The sequence below is a fragment of the Camelus bactrianus genome, chromosome 10 (genome assembly GCF_048773025.1).
Source record: "Camelus bactrianus isolate YW-2024 breed Bactrian camel chromosome 10, ASM4877302v1, whole genome shotgun sequence".
Lineage (NCBI taxonomy): Eukaryota > Metazoa > Chordata > Mammalia > Artiodactyla > Camelidae > Camelus > Camelus bactrianus.
Genome location: NC_133548.1, coordinates 50,320,001 through 50,336,777, shown reverse-complemented (window position 1 = coordinate 50,336,777; position 16,777 = coordinate 50,320,001). Strand labels below are relative to the sequence as shown.

The following is a 16,777-nucleotide window of genomic DNA, read 5'->3' as shown; positions in this document are numbered from 1 at the left end:
ATATATACATATATCAAATCATTATGTTACACCTGAAACTAATACAACATCATATGTCAATTACACCCCCCCAAAAGAAGTTCCTATCAAAAAAACAAAACGAAACTGAAAATGTCTACCACCAAATGAAATCCAGATTCAATGGAGGGGGAAAAATCCATTTTCTTTTTTTAAAGATATTAAGGATGTTAAGAGGCTTTTTAATCTCCCTGTATCTAAGCCTCCATTCTACCTGCCTTTAATTTAATACTTTTATGATTCAATAATTTACAGTAATTGACTCCTACCTCTGAGATGTTAGAGATGTTTTCAATAAACTGCTAAATTGTTATAGTACAAACATCTTCACTGTATACAACGTCTTTTAATCTTAGCACCTCTGCCTATGACAAATTTATGCCAAAGTCATAATATGGCCTCTAACATAAGACTCCTCAGACTAATTTTTCCACTGCCCACTTCCTGTAACCCCAGTGGGCTCCAGAGTATATTTCTAAAATCTGGGTTTGTTTCCTCAGCTTTATCTCTCCTGAGAGTTCTTTGAAAATATCTCTTCCTGCTGTGCAAGCTGCTTTTTCTCCCTTCTCTATTATTCCCAAGCATCAGCAGTTCTGTCTATCTAAATACTCCCCACAGGAGGGAGTCAAAATACATCTTGGGATTAAAACTGGTGCTTGAGGAACTCATATACAGAAGTAATCCATATATATTGCAATCTTCAGAGAACTGGTGATCAGGGAAGAATCTCTTGTAAATATTTTCCACGTACCTGACTCCTGTTTGATCTGAATGGTAGGCTTGATACCAGGTGGCAGGGGAGATTGCTGAGGCTGTGGCTGATGAGACACTGGAGAAGGCTGGGCCACCTGTTGCTGTGTCTGTGGCTGCACTTGATGTAACTGCTGCTTAGGAGACTGCTGATGCTGTTTAGGAAACTGTGCAAGAATCTGAGTTGGGGCACCCACTAAGCTTTTGGGGGAAGGAAGTCTGGTCGATGCCATTTTGATTGCTGACGTGGATACACCTATAGAAGTGTAAAGGAAAAGAAAATTTAATAGTAAAGCATAATTAAAGTTACTTCTGGTTATTACAGTAGGTAATAGTTTAGGACTAGGTAAATCAAGAAAAACAATGATTATTAAGCACCTAGTGTCAGATATAATTTGTATCGTATTTCACATACTTGATATCTAAGTCCTCAAACTTTGCAAGGGAGGCTTCATTGCTCTAACACTTAAAAAACTGATTCTCCCTTGAAGGGTTTAATCAAAAGAAACAAAGTATCAGGCAGGATGTTCTCACACATGTCTCTCAACAGATTTTTCTTTAGAAAATAAAGGTTCTCAATGTACATAAAAGAACAAAGCAAACTAAGTTTTGAATCTTATTTGATAGTTTTTCGACTATTACTTTTCAAGTTCAAATGAGCCAATTTAAACATGGCACTAGATAAAATAATTCACACTGAAACATTCATCTTTTGAATTATTTAGCATGGCAAAGTAGCTTTTCTATAGCTCATTTCCAATAATCTATAAAGCCCTTTCTTGAGAACTCTAACTGGGTCATTAAATAATCATGTGAAAAGTTACAAGTGCATATACTCAATACATCCACAGCAAAAAAATTCTCATGATGTAAAGTTTTAAGGAATCTCTTTTCAATGCAATACTTTACAAGCAAGCATGCATAGGTAGTGAGTACCAATAATTTTCACAAAAGATGTATGAACTTGAGAGAAATTTTTCCCTCTCCCAGATTTTTAATCAGTAATCTTCTTACAGTTCATAACCACACAATAGGACTATTATCTGCAAATTAATTAATACTCCTAACAGAAAGAACCTAGACTATAACTCACCATATCAACTTGTTGAGCATTGCTGAAACAATGAAAAGAAACTGATAAATTAATAGCCTAGTTATCAATTTCTAATTATCAAAATAGGCTTTCATACCTTCCTCCACCACACCCCCACTATGACAATTACATTGCATTATAGAAGAATTTTTAAATAAAATCACATTTTTATGTAAAATATTTCTGGAGAATAATAAAGATGAAGAAGAAACCTTGAGAATTCACTCTGACTCTCTGGGCCTCAGCTTTTCCATTTGCTGAATTTTCCTTGCCCTATAAGTCTCTAAGGGTTGCTGAATGGATCAGGTAAAATCACAGATTGAGGAATACTTTGACAGAAGACAAAAAGGTATAGTCAGAATCACCTGGAAATCTTACTCACATTACTTACACATTCTCCCACCTCATCCACCCCCACCCATCCCTGAATGTTAGGATTTTGGTGACACACGTATGCTATATTGCTTAATTGTTCTGAATTAGATTATCTCTGGACTCCCTTTTGGCACCAACATTTTATGACTCAATGAATATAAAGTGTTATACAAGTGAAAGACATTATTTTTAAACTATTTAAAAATTTTAATCTTTATATTGCATTCATAATAAACTCTTGTATTAACTGAGGTAAATTGTGCACATGGGTAACTTCCTAAGTAATCTGTATTCTCCGTATCTATTTATATAGGAAAAGTATCTGATGTAAAAGCAGTCAGGGTGACTTCAGAATCAGAGAACTGTGTTCAGATTACGTCTCTAACACATAAACTCATAATAGTTATATAATCTTATTAAAGTACTTCATTTCTATTCATTCAGTAAAAACATACTGAGCACATACTTTATGCTAGATCCTTGGGAAACTCTTGTATCCATGAAACAGTCCCTGCCTTCAGGAAGGTCAGAGAAGACAATCAAATGATCACATAAATCTATCATTAAAAATTATAATAAATGCTACTTTTGTTTTAACAAATAAAAAATCTTCCTTAGCCTTTTGCTCTTCAAATCCCAAACAATTTAGCACCAAAGCCATCAGGCAATACAAAGCACAACGGACAACTACATGGCTATGGAGAAGAATGGCCAAGCATGGGGTGTCAGAACCCACTGCAGAGACTGACCTAGCATGTGAGTCAGAGTCGAAGTAGGATAAGAAGGGTGTACATGCTAGGGGACCTCAGGGTACAGTGCCACATGTAGAGTTAGAACCCAAGTAGAATAAAGAAAGGCTCCATGAATGACAGCCACCTAGCACAGGGTCTCAAAGCTTGAGCAGGATGTCCACGGGAAGGGGTGGGATCAGAGTCCAAACTAGGTGAAGAAGGCTTCTGGGTGGAAAAGGTGACTTGGCACAGGTGTCAGAGTTGAGCAGGGTAAGACAGACATCCATGTAAAAAGGGTGACCTGGGGAAAAGTGTCAGAACTCAGGTGGGGCAAAGTTGAAGTCTGCAGGATGTCAGAACCTGAGTGGGGTGAAGAAAGTATCCCCATGGAAGTGGAGGCAACAGCAGCAACAATGACAGACTGGTTACAGAGTGGGGCACTGATAAAATAATTAAGTATATGAAAGATTAATGGAAGCTGGGTTTTTCACTTTTGAAGAGGAAAGGGAGAAGACTAGAATTAACAAGCAGTGTTTGAAACTGGATATATCAGTATGGACCCATAGTTTTCAACATAGAAATAAATATAGATATAAATATGTGAGTGAGTGTGTGTACAAATGTACATGAAGACACACGCACACCCCTCCTAGCAATGATCATATCAAGCACCCAGATTCTCTTCTAATTATCATTTTCCACTAAAAGGAATCAGGGCTCCTTGGAGAAATGGCTGATCCAAGGACTGGAGTAGGAAAAGTACAAGATAAGATTGACAAATATAAAATTTTTTTCTCCCTCTTTTTTGTAATTTCTTTAAAAGAAAATTGACAGTTCAAAACAAAAGAAAGAGCAATGCAATGTGGGGTTTACAACATATATAATTAAAATGTGTGACAACGTAGCACAAGGAGAGAGAGGAAACAGAAGTGTACATTCCTAACACAATATGGAAAGTGGTATATTACATGAAGACAGACTGTTACAGACTAAAAATGTACAATGTAAGTTCTAGTGCTGAGATCTCAACCAAGGGCAATTTTGTCCTCCCTTTCATCCCCAGATATTTGGCAATCACTAGAGATATTTTTCATTGTCATGACAGGAGAGTGTGCTACTGGTATCTAGTAGGTCAACATCAGGAATGCTGCTGAGCATCCTACAATGCACAAGTCAGCTCCTCATAATAAAGAATTATCTTGTCCAAAATATCCATACGTGGAGGTTGAGAACCCTACCTTAGAGCAACTATTAAAAAAAAAAAAGTATAAGACAATGGAAGAAGGATAAAATGGAATCCTTTTTCTTAAAAAACTCAACAAATGCAACAAAAGAAGACAGGAAAAGGGTGTGGAAAGGAAACAGATAATAGAGAAGACAAAAAACACATCAAGATAGCAGATTTAAACTCAATCATATTGATAATTACATTACATATAAAAGGACTAAACAGTTAAAAGGCAAAGATGGTTGGACTGATAAAAAAAAGTAAGCCCTAACTATACAATGTGCATAAGAGATGCATTTTAAATACAAAGGTACAGACGGGTTAAAAGTAAACAGGTGAAAAATATCATGCAAATGCTAATTATAAGAAAGTTGGAGTAGCAACATTAATATCAGAAAAGGTAAACATCAAAATAAGGAGTATAACCAGAGAAAAAGAGCAATGTTTCATAATGAAAAGGAAGTCAATTCATCAAGAAGATACAACAATCCTAAACATGCATGCATTTAATAAAAGAGCTCAAAATACACGAGACAAAAACTGACAAAGGGAGAAATGTACAAAGCTACAATTATAGCTGGAGATTTTTACACTCCTCTCAATAACTAATACAAGTAGACCAAAAAAAAGGATAATCTGAACAATTCTATCCACCAATCTAATCTCACTGACATGCATAAAAATAAACGTAAAGTCAACTTTCTAAAACCATTTATTAAAATAATCTAATGCAGCATACATTCTTAGTTGCCTGACTAATTTTCTCTCTCCTCTGCCCTTCTTCCTAACAGAACCCCATTTCTCCCCCAAAGGATCCTGGTCACTGGCATATACTTTGGGGGAGTCTGGTCCCAAGCCAGCCCTACAGGGCAATTCCTAATTGATCTAAGCCAGTCATGGTGGACTCATTCCTTTTGCCAGAGACTAGTTTAGGCTGGGGTATACGACACAGTTGTGGCCAAAAAAGACATGAGGGGAACTTTCTCCTGGGGACTTTTGGGTGGGAAAGTTTTTCTCTTTCCTAAGAGAGATCCACAGAAGGTATTGTTTCTTCTTCCTGTGCCTGTTCTTACATCTGGATGTAATACATAAAACTGCTATACTCATCTTCTAACCATGATGGGAGGTACTTGGGGGAAAAGCTGATACAACAGGGAAAGCACAGAAGAAAGGCAAAAATAAACTCCCTGATGGCTCCAGTGAGCTACTGTATAACTTAACAGGAACTTCCTTGCTTCCAGACTTTTGGTTTTGTGAGACAGTAAATTTTCTTCTTGTTAAAAATCAACCACCAGTCAATGCAGATTTATGTAGAGTCATTCAATTACTCATCACATTTTGCAATTCAATTTAGATTTAGGGGCTCTGTAACAATTTATTACATATTTGAATGCCAAAAAGAATACAGGTTGCTGTGAAAAACACCAAAGCACACGTAGTAGTCCATATTTGGAGGAATTACATACAGTTCAGGCTACACTAGTAATTTTGAATAAATATGAAACAGTTTAGAATTTTAACATGAACCCTAGAGAAAGAATGTAACTCAAAAGACATCAAAAAACAAAGTCATGTAAGTGAAGGGGAAAGAAGATACGTAACTGTAGAAAATTACATGTGTTTTGCCTTATACCCATAGAGATTAAAGGGGAAAAAATCAGGTACTAAATAACTGACTAGTTAAATAGGATGACATCCAAAAATTTTTTCAATCCTAGAAATTATACTCCTCACCTTTTTTGTAAACAAGAGAACAAGGACTTAGTAGTGGACACACACTACCAAAATATTTCAAGATGATAATAGTTCAGGGAACTAAAATATGACATTTAGCAAACTCTAAAAAAAATTCCAACCCCCTAATTTAGTAATCTTGCTCCGAGAGCTGGGTCTAAGAAAATAGAGGGCTCAATTAAATTCACAAAGATGTTCACCATAGTTAAATCTATAATAGTAAAACCTGGAAATACTCAATCCAACATTAAGGGAATAATTTTAATGAATTATGCAATAGTAACAAATATTAAACAGCACTGAAAATAATTAGGATAACTATAGAAAAACAGAAGAATGCTAATGAAGCAATGTTACTTGAAGTATGATATCAAAAAGAATACAGATTTTTTTATTCCAAATAAATAAAAAATATTATTCACACAGGTAAAAAGGCAGTAATATGTAAAATGGAAAGTGCTACTGTGATGGAGTGGTTAGATTATTGACAGAATTTTGTTCTCTACTGTTCTCTAAATTATTTAATCCGCTAATACTTTTAGGTTTTAAAAAACTTGGATACTAAATGAGGACACATTTGAATTGATAGGGTTGGGGGATTTCATGAAACAGAAATGAAAAACAGGAATTGCATTTAGGGAGAGACTAAGGAAAATAAATACAGTGATGAGAACAGGAGTACTAGTGGATACTATGCAATAGGAAGCACTGTATTAGGCTGAAGCGAGGTCAAGAAGGGAAAATAAAAGATGAGCAGAAGACTGTCACAATATTGGGTAAAATACTCCATCAAGTTCATAAAAAAATGTGAGAAGAACAAGATGAAAGAAATTTCTCCCACCAAATGAGTAAAGACAATGGCAATAGGATTTATCTGAGAAACAGACAGAATAAAACATAGAAAAGGCATAGTAATCCACCTGAGTAATAAACAATAGCCCCCCCCAATTCTTTGGTTAATGAGGAACAAGAAGAATCAAATGGACTTAAGAGATAAGAAAAAAGGCTATTTACAACTTCTAGTCTGATAAATATTCAATCTAGAGGGAGAAAAAAGGGAAGAATCAAATATGAAGTGGTCATCTAAAATAAATTATTTCTTTCTATATGCACAAAACACATTTCAACTCTCACCTTTTTCCGTATTATCTGCCCCAGACTCATAACCACAAATGAAAAATTATCCCTTCCAAACAGTAAAATGCAGAGCAGTGAGTATATTATGTTACCTTTTATCTAAGAAAAAGGGAAAAATAAAATACATACAAAATATTTAAAAAAATTAAAGGATAAATTTAAAAACTAATCAAAAGAAAGGTTATCTATCAGGGAAAGACAAAACTGTAGATCAAAGGCTGACTTCTCAGAACACATCTTGTGGGTTTGACTTTGGAACTACATAAATATTTTATGTAATTATGAATAAAATTAGATTAAAATTTTTTTCAATGCAATTCATAAAAAAAAAAAACAAAATTAAACAAACTAACTTAACTGTATACCAAATTAGAGCTTAACCAAAGAGAAAAAACTTATTTCAAGTGACTTTAAAATATAGTAATTTGACTGTATATCCTTAGTGGGAATACCCTAAGAACCAAAAGGACCATATCAAAATCTTAAATTCTGTTAAGCAATTATATTGTTAGTTGTCATATTGTTTCTTTTTAATTTTGAAACTATTATACATTACAGGGTAAATCAAATATATAATTTTATTAATTGTTAGAAACCATGATTTTCAATATAAGAGGAAGAAAAGGCACAATTAGACAAACAGAAGAACAAAGAAATAAAAAACATAACTTTAAATTGGAATTGAGTAATACCAGGATGATGGTATACTTCTTCCTTGATAAAAAAGGACTCTAGCTCTGTCCACAGAAAAGCTTTAGGAACTATAACTAATGCTGTAGCAATGACCATCACCATGGTCCCCAGATTGTAGTGTACAAGATGAACAGGAACAATATGTCATACCACAAAACAAAGAAGCTATTAAGAACTAACTTGGTTGTGTCAAAAGAATTTAGGAGCCAACTTGCAGAGGCTCTCACTGTAACAGACTGGACAATTTGAGCACCAAAAGAGTATCTGCAATGGATTGACAGATATCTAAAATCTTAATGATATGGGGAACAAAACTCTCATTGATCACTGAACCAAGTCATTATCTGAAAACATATAAATAAAAGGGAACAATCCAGCACTCATCCTGCTTTTCCTATATGAATTATACCTCAGGGTTATCTACGGTAATAAGGAAAGTGCTTTAAGAATTCCAGCTAATAAATGAAGAAAATAAAGACAAAATTCATTTTGCAATTACCAGTAAAATAAAGATACAGGTAAAAGTTATCAATAGCTATAAAAACATTTGGTAATACTTGTATCTACTGATTAATGTTAGTATCATTAGCAAGAAACCAGGAATTATGTGCATCATAAAATGATGCAAAAGGAAGTACACATGTGCACTTATAAGTACACAACAGGACTACCACTTATAAAATGTTCATTCCCCCTATGTCCAAAAACAATCAGACTTGAATCTGATCAAGTTTCTTGATTTAACTACCAGTTTTATGGAAATATATGGAGCAGGAGAACTTGTTAAACCACACCACGGGAATTAAAATCAGCAAAATCCAGACTACGGGAAACTTTCAGGAAAAATGACCAATTTCTTCAACAAACAATTTGCAAAAAGAGGGGGGAAAAAAGGAAGAGAGACCTATAAGTTAATAAAGACATAGCCATATCAATTAATGTATAGATCTTATCAAGATCTTAATTTTTTTAAATTTTACAATATGATCAAGGAAATTCAGCTACTATTTTACTATATGTAGAAGTTATTGCTAAAAATTCTAGGTGTGAGAATGGTACTGTGAGTTGTGATACATTCTGAGGTATTTATAGCTGAAATTACATGGTATTTGGGATTTGCTTCAAAACATTCCACGTCAGAGTTAATATAGAAAAATAGCAGGTACAGATGAAACAAAATTGACCATGTGTTACTCATCCCTGAAGCTGAATAATGGGCACATGGGGGTTCATTTTATTATTCTACTTATGCATGTTTGGAATTTTCCATAATAAAAATTTTCAATTATCCTGTTCTGTAGATGACCAATTCAGAATAACCGTTCTAATTGGTAGAATTTAAGACTTCCCATATTTCAAATATTGAGTTCCTTTCTCTTCCCACAGCATGAACAACCACACATTACTCCCTATCTTTGGAACCATCTCTACACTTATAAACATGGAATCACCCACCAAGTTACCGCTACTAAGACTCTTCACCCGTACCACCAGCTGCCCCTACAAGAATAACCAGAGATAGATATATCAGCTCTAAAACAGTGTCTCTAGTCCCCAGCAGAAGCAGACACTGAATGCCCTTGTCCCCTATGTTCCCACACAGGAGCTGATAAAGAAGCCTTGCAGTCAGAATCACAACTGCAGTTTATATATTACCACTTCCAGTAAGATTTACCTTTTTTAAAAGAAAATACCTTAATTTCTTAGCACTTACAATATCTAAATTAAATCTCTCAAAATAATCATATAGTTTCCTTGAGTATCTACATTCAGATACTTTACTTTTACATCGCTCATGCTCTACTGAATTCCAGTGAATTTACAAGAAATCTCTGTGATGTCTTGTCTAGCACTCCTAAAGTGACTTAAAGCTCAAAGAGATACAGGATGCTAAGAAGCAAAGGAGAAAATAAGGAAGTCATAAGTTCCCAAGAGATTCAGAAGACACTTGGAGAAAATTAAGAATGAAAACCAGAAGCATGGAATATTCATTTTGCCTAAAGTTATTTCATTAGTAACCAAGAGAAATACCCGTCTTATCTCAAATAATAACATTTTCCTCAGAAGAACAGTAACCCTAAACAGTAACACTGCAGCAAACAGTGTAACGATTATTAGAAGTGGAAAAACAACTATCAATGGGTGACAGTTTTGATACAGGGGTCAGTAAGGTAAGGAAACAGGTGGTCTTTCCTTTTCTCACCTTCAAATTGTGAAGTGGTGAATTTGGATCATGTTTGCAACCAACATCTATACAGACTTTCTATATAAAAATCATTTCTATTTTTAATAATACTATATTATAGTTTACTGCTACACAGAAAGATTGGAATAGTTTTTTTAACTTTTTAAACTTTAAGGTAACAAATAAAATTTCAAGCATGTTATTTCCTGTCATTGAGACATTAAATGGGTATTAGAGGCAGAAAATGACAGATGCTGTCACATTCTGCCAATGAGACCTATCGAGTGAGGGAATACTGACCACATCTGCATCTTATGTAACTTATTCCTTGCTAACAAAGTTATATGGAATACACTAAACTCACTAAAGCAATTATGAAAAACACTGTCTGCATTCACTACTAGTTCACAAACTAGGATATTTCCAAGTCCTGGTCTATCTTAAGCTATACATAATGCAAGTAAAATTCATTGAGGGAAAAAAGTACTAAATATTGTTCTATATAGCTTTCAAGCTCTCTCTGATAGACTATGACCATAGGTATATTAAATAGTTCCCTCTGATTCCCATCTTAGCACTTAACAACATTGTAAAAAGAAAATTCTAACAGTGTGCTACTTGCCTTTTCTACGAGGGAACACAAAGATATAGTAGAGAGCTCAAGAGAATTAAGCTAACATGGAACTGAGGTTCCCACATTTCCTTTCCTCTGCTATTAAGCAGCAACTGTCCTTTAGTTCAGCCTCAGTTCCAATCAATACCTCCCATCATCCACCCACACAGAAAATACAGGAGACTGAAGAAAAGGTGAATGGCATGTCCTTGAAATCATCCTCTTCTCACTACTTCTTATCACTGGGTCACTTACTTTGAAGAGGTTGTCTACTTAATGTTTTTTCTGAAGAACCTGTAGTAAAATAATGTCAAGTTTCTCACTGAAAAATTTCATTACATTAAAGATATTTGTATATGCCTTTGAAATTTGTTGTGACAAGATTTAACCTGCATTTTGTGAATGTTAATTGCTTAGGTGACTAGGTACTGTACATTTGAAAAAAATCTTACAGTAAGCATATTAATATAAGAAAACTGAGAAAACCACTATCTTCACAATCTCAAACTAGGGGAGGGGAAGTGGTAATCTCTGACATAACAGTCAGGACCTTCACACTCAAAGCAGAAAAACACACCCACAAAGTTTTCTTCAAAATTCCCATATACCACAGGGACAGAATTATGTGGTGAATCACCACTTACCTTGTGCTACTGTTGACATGACCACAGACGGTGTGGAAGAAACCACAGCTGTTACTGCAACTGTATTAGGAATAGGTGATGGTGTAGAACTGCTGCTGCCACTGCTGCTACTACTGACCAGAGAGGACTGTGAAGCAGTTATAACCACTGGTGGCTTCTGGGTTGTGGAAGCAATGACTGATGTTGGTACAAGCTTAGTGACTGCTGCATAGTTATGGGATTTGGAGAGAATGTTGGGCACGAAGGTTGAACTTGGTGATGTGGTCACTATGATAACCTAAGGAAGGTAAAATAAGTTATTTTCATGTACCTACTATATCCTAATGTACCTAGATTCATTGTTCTATACAATTCAAAATCAGTTTATGAAACATGATAAAGCAATTCAAGAAAAAGAAATTTATAACTAAAAATAAACGAAAGCTTTCCTTTACTGGTAATTATCAAAATGTATTTAAAAGAAACAATTTTTACCAACCATACATTTTAAAAGAAACATTCAATGCTGTACAAGATACAGCAAAGTAAGCATTTCAATGTACCACTTAGGGAGTACAAATTGGCACAATTTGCCTAGAAAATAATTTGGATAGTCATTCACTTATAAATATTTGTTGAGCATCTACTATGTGCCAGGCATGGTTCTAGATGCTGGGGATAGTGGAATGAACAATGAACAAAACAGACAAAAGTTCCTATTTTCATGAAGCTACATTCTAGTAGGGGGAGAAAAACAAAACAAAAAAGTAAATATATGTCATGTAGAGATAAATGGAAGAGACAATAAAGCATGGTAGGAAATAAAAGAAAATGGGAGTGATGTATTTTTTTAATAAACTGTTCAATGAAGAGCTCTCTGTTAAGGTGACATGTGAGCAGAAACTAGAAGTAGGTGTGTGAATCATGTTGCTACCTAGAGGAAGAACAAGAACATTCAATGGCATGGGGAGCAGCAAATTTAAAGGCTCTGAGGCAGAAGCAAGCTTGGTATGTTCATAAAAGTTGAAGGACCTACTGAACAGGATTGGAATTTATAAGGTAGAGAGTAGTAGAAGGCAGATTCGGGGAAATAATGGAGGACTACATGATATAAGATCATGTTGACAGTATATATCCTTGATATGATATGACAAAAATGGCACTTTATCTCTGTGGTCTTCCTTCTGAAAACCCATAACTCTAGTCTAATCATGAGAAAAACATCAGATAAACTGCAGCAGTGGGGCATCCTATAAAATACTTGACCAGTAGTACTCCTCAAAACTGTCAAGGTTATCAAACACAAGGAAAATTTGAGAAACTTCCCAAGCCAAGAGGAGTCTAAGGGAGCAATGACAAGAATATGTAATGTGGTTTCCTAAAACAGGAAAAGATAATAGGTAAAAACTAAAGAAATGTGAATAAACCATGGACTTTAGTTAATATTAATGCATCAATGTTGGTTCATTAACTATAACAAATGTACCATACGAATACAAAATGTTAATAGGAAAAACTGAATGCAGGGTATATGAGAACTCTCTGTATTATTTTCTAAATTTTTCTGTATATCTATAACTGTTCTAAAAAATAAAGCATTCTTTAAAAAGCATTACTCTTCTGCTAGGGGAAAAGTACAGTAGGGCAGAGACAGTATAAACAGGGAGACAAATTAGGAGGCTCCAGCAATAAACCAAGCAGAGGTGATGGTAACCAAAATGTGTGTGGCAGAACTGGTGAAAAGTGAACAGATTCTGAACATATTTAATTTAAAACCAACAGGATTTGTTCATAGGTTGATACAGAGACTGGAGGAAAAAAAGAGGCAGGAAAGAGACTTCAAGGTTAGCCAGTATGACAAGAAAAACATAGATGATACAGGGACAAAGCAGAGAGAGAGCTCAGACAGAGAGAATAAAATAGAGCAAAAGACCTAAGGTGGGAATTAGCTTGATGTATTTAAAAACAAAAAAGAGAGCCAGTGCAGCAAAAGCATATAGGGCAAGGAGGGACTGCAAAAGTAAGTGGAGTTCAGATCAAATTTGTAAACCAGAGTCAAGAATTTAAATTTTACACTGAGTATAATAGGAAGCCACTTTTAAATAAGGAAACAATAAAAGTTGATTTACATTTTAAAAGATCATTCTAGCTGCTATGTGGTGAGAGGTAAGAGTAGAAGCAGCAAGACTAGTAAAGAGGCTACTGCAGTTGACTAGGCAAGGAATGACAGAGGCTGATTGGACTCGGTGTAAGTAGTCGAAATAAAGAGAAGTGATCAGATTCAGATTATTTTAAAAGGTAGAGTCAACAGAACTTGATGTATGAAAATGACAGGTTAAGGAAAAGGCAGATTCAAGATTAGCTCCTAGAGCTAATATGCATTAGCTTATTTAAATCTAACAATCCTGTGACACAGATACTATTATTATCCCCATTTTACGGCTGAGAACACAAAAATCATTTACAAATCCGTAGAATCAGTTTTATTCTGGGCAAGTGTAATGGTGGTTTAGTGATACCCCAAAAAAGCAGTGTCTTTTTCTTCTTTCACCAAAATTACTTTTACCTACCTGGGACAGAAAATTGTTTTGAAAAATCCAAAGACTTTAAGGGAGAAATTCTTGTTCATTTTTGTATCAGTCCTAAAGAAGGCCTGAAGTTAAATCAGTCAGCCAAAACTTATTGAGTATGGCTGTATTCAGTACCTGCATCTCAAAGAAGCTTTGACTATATCATTGTTATTATATACATCAGTGTTACAGAGAATTCTAAGATGTAAGTACATGTCCATTACTTTAAAGAGTTTGTTGATTATTGGAGGAGTCAAGAGAGATATACAAGCCTTGATCAGTAAACACCTATATAGCATTATTACAAACACAACCACCAGCCATCATATAAACTGAGAAGTAGATCAACATGGTAAAAAGACCAGAAGTTAAGAGTCAAATGAAACTGAGCTTAATACTGCCTTTGCCACTGACAAATGGCAGGCCCCTGGACATGTTAAAAATCTCTGGGTTCCAATTGTTATCTATAAAATAGGGATAATAATACCTACCTTGCAAATTATTACAAGGATTAAATGAAGTAATGGTGTGAAGCATCTAACATAGTGCTAGGCACATAGCAGGTGGTCAATAGTTGACAGTCGACAAATGATACTTATTAGTAATTTATTATTACTACTTAATAAATATTAAAAGGGTATCAGAAAAGGCATTATAGATCAAATAAATCTGGAAATTATTTTAACGTACTCTATTTTTGTTTCATTAAAAAATTTTATATATCTTTTCCCCGAATTCTGATACCTCTGAGAATCCAAAGAACTCACAGCTACTACAGCCAAACCAGTTAAGAGCAGTAATAGCAATTAGGTTTCATATTTGCCAATTCTGAACTATTAGTAGTAGCTTCCTGGAGCACAGTATTTATAAGGACTCTGAGGCACAGATGAGGATTCACCAAGGCTTGGCAGGAAAGTGTGCCACAGTTAATTAGCAATGTCTGTCATGTGTAAGGGAAGGAGAAGTATTCACACTTGGGTCAAATATTTGCAATTTCAGAATTAGAGTATGTATGTAGACTTCTAACATTAAGATAACAACATTTCAGTAAAATAAATCTAGAGTGTTTAAGAGCATGTCTTAGATTACAGATACAAATGATAAAATATATTTTGAGATTTCAGTCTGCAAGTTGATTTCTAATCTGAAAAGGGGTTATCCAAAATCAGAGATCCACCTTGAGGAAAATTTACTTGTACTTTAGCTGCTTGTTACAACAAGGGAAATAATGGGATTCTGAAACCAAGTGAACCAAACAGTGTTTATTCAGGCCATAATTTAAATTACTGACCTTCTAGCACTCACAAAAACTCCTTAAGAGTGCTGGGACTTGCACCCTAAGGATAAAATGAAAAATATCAATCAAGCATGTGAAAGCATAAAGCTATATTCTGTTGCTTTGTTTATATAAGTGCTGTACCAATGTTATACTTAAAATGAAGGCACCACATTAACACAGGTGGAAACTTGTCTACCCTGAAAATATATGACCTATCTGAATTTGAATTAAGTCCACAAATTTATAATTATACTTAATGTAAAAGTCACTTTAATTAAAATAATTCCTATATTGACTCACATAGGGTTTGTGAGAAATCTAAGGTGAATGGCAATAGCCTTACAGAGATTTCAAAAAATCCAATTACCCAGCAAAAGGAAAACAAAAAATAAATAAAAATCCCAAAGGATATCTATTAGTCCTACCCACACTCAGCTTGTCCATGAAATAACAAAAATTAATGGCATGAGTACATATGAAGTAAAAGAGTACAGTTTTGCATCTGAAACATAATAGACACTCAGGAAATATTTGTGGAATGAATTGAGTCTAATTTTTAATTTGTTTTAAATGTTTTTTTTTAAACACAGTAAGATAAATCTAAGGTTCTGAGCCTATAATTTCATAGTATGACTCAGGAATATCTCTGGAGATAAATATGCTCTCTTACGAGTATCACAAGTCTGATAACCTCAACTATCCATTCTCAGTTGACAATGCAGAAAAAAAGAAACCAATTAAAGTATGACAAAGTCAGTGAATCAAAGAAAAAGTTCACCAATTTCACTGATGGGTGAGCCCCCCATGTACTGTAAGTATTTTTATATAGGTCTTACCAGGAAGATTGGACAGCTAATGTTAGGTGACATGTACTGAGCACTCATCACATGTCTTATGTTAAGTACTTTTCATGAATCATCTCATTTAATTATTTAGTAAACACTATCATTATTTTTGTTTTATAAGGAAATTGAGGCTCAAGAGAGGTGGCAGAGCCAGTACTGGAACCAGATATATTTATTCATTATTCATTCATTCATTCATTCATTCATCCTTCATTTAACGATTATTAGTTAACACCTACTGCATTCCAGGCACTGTTCTAAACACTAGGGAATAGTGATAAATAAGACAAAGTCTCTACCCTCAGTAACTTATTCTCTATGGTAGAAACAGGAAATAAACATATATGTAATATAATGTTAATAAGTTGTAAGTATAATGAATAAAAATAAAACAGAGTAAAGGAATAAAAGGACATGGTTTGGAGGTGGGTGTCTTTTAGCTATACCTTCACTACATTATTTCTCAAACACCAAATTAAAAGAGCAGATGAGAAGGGGGAGAAAAGAGAAGAATTACTGATAAAATGGATCTAGCAAACAGGGCAGTAAAAATATTACAAAAAGTAAACATAAAAACCCTTAGAGATAGCAGGCTGATGACACCTAATACAGGGCTAGCCCAGAAAGTTATAATTATATTATAATATAATATGAGAAGTGATATTCAGAAAGATTACCTTGGAGTCATCAAATACAAATGCAAAAGTTATGTTCAGTGTACCATTTAAGAAGTCACCAAAAATAGTAAATTTCTACATATTAAGGGGAAAGCTTCAGTTAACTGACAAATTCACTTATTTGGAACAGCTCATTCTCAGTGCAAATAAATTTTTTTGTAAAGTTCACTGACTACACTTATAGATGAGCCCCCATCTATTGCAAGTATTTTTATATAGGTCGACC

At 34.4% G+C, this 16,777-nt stretch overlaps 1 protein-coding gene across 17 annotated transcripts in view; it reads right to left on the bottom strand.

The window, feature by feature from the left end:
- EMSY (EMSY transcriptional repressor, BRCA2 interacting) overlaps positions 1-16,777 on the bottom strand; it is a 76,176-nt gene that overhangs the window by 38,447 nt on the left and 20,952 nt on the right. For all 17 annotated transcript variants that reach the window (XM_045508932.2, XM_045508933.2, XM_045508926.2 and 14 more), the window contains 2 exons: positions 11,202-11,478; positions 770-1,024 (listed from right to left, as the gene is read on the bottom strand). In XM_045508932.2, coding sequence (XP_045364888.1) covers positions 770-1,024; positions 11,202-11,478 — 532 coding nt within the window. The remainder of the gene's footprint in view (positions 1-769; positions 1,025-11,201; positions 11,479-16,777) is intronic.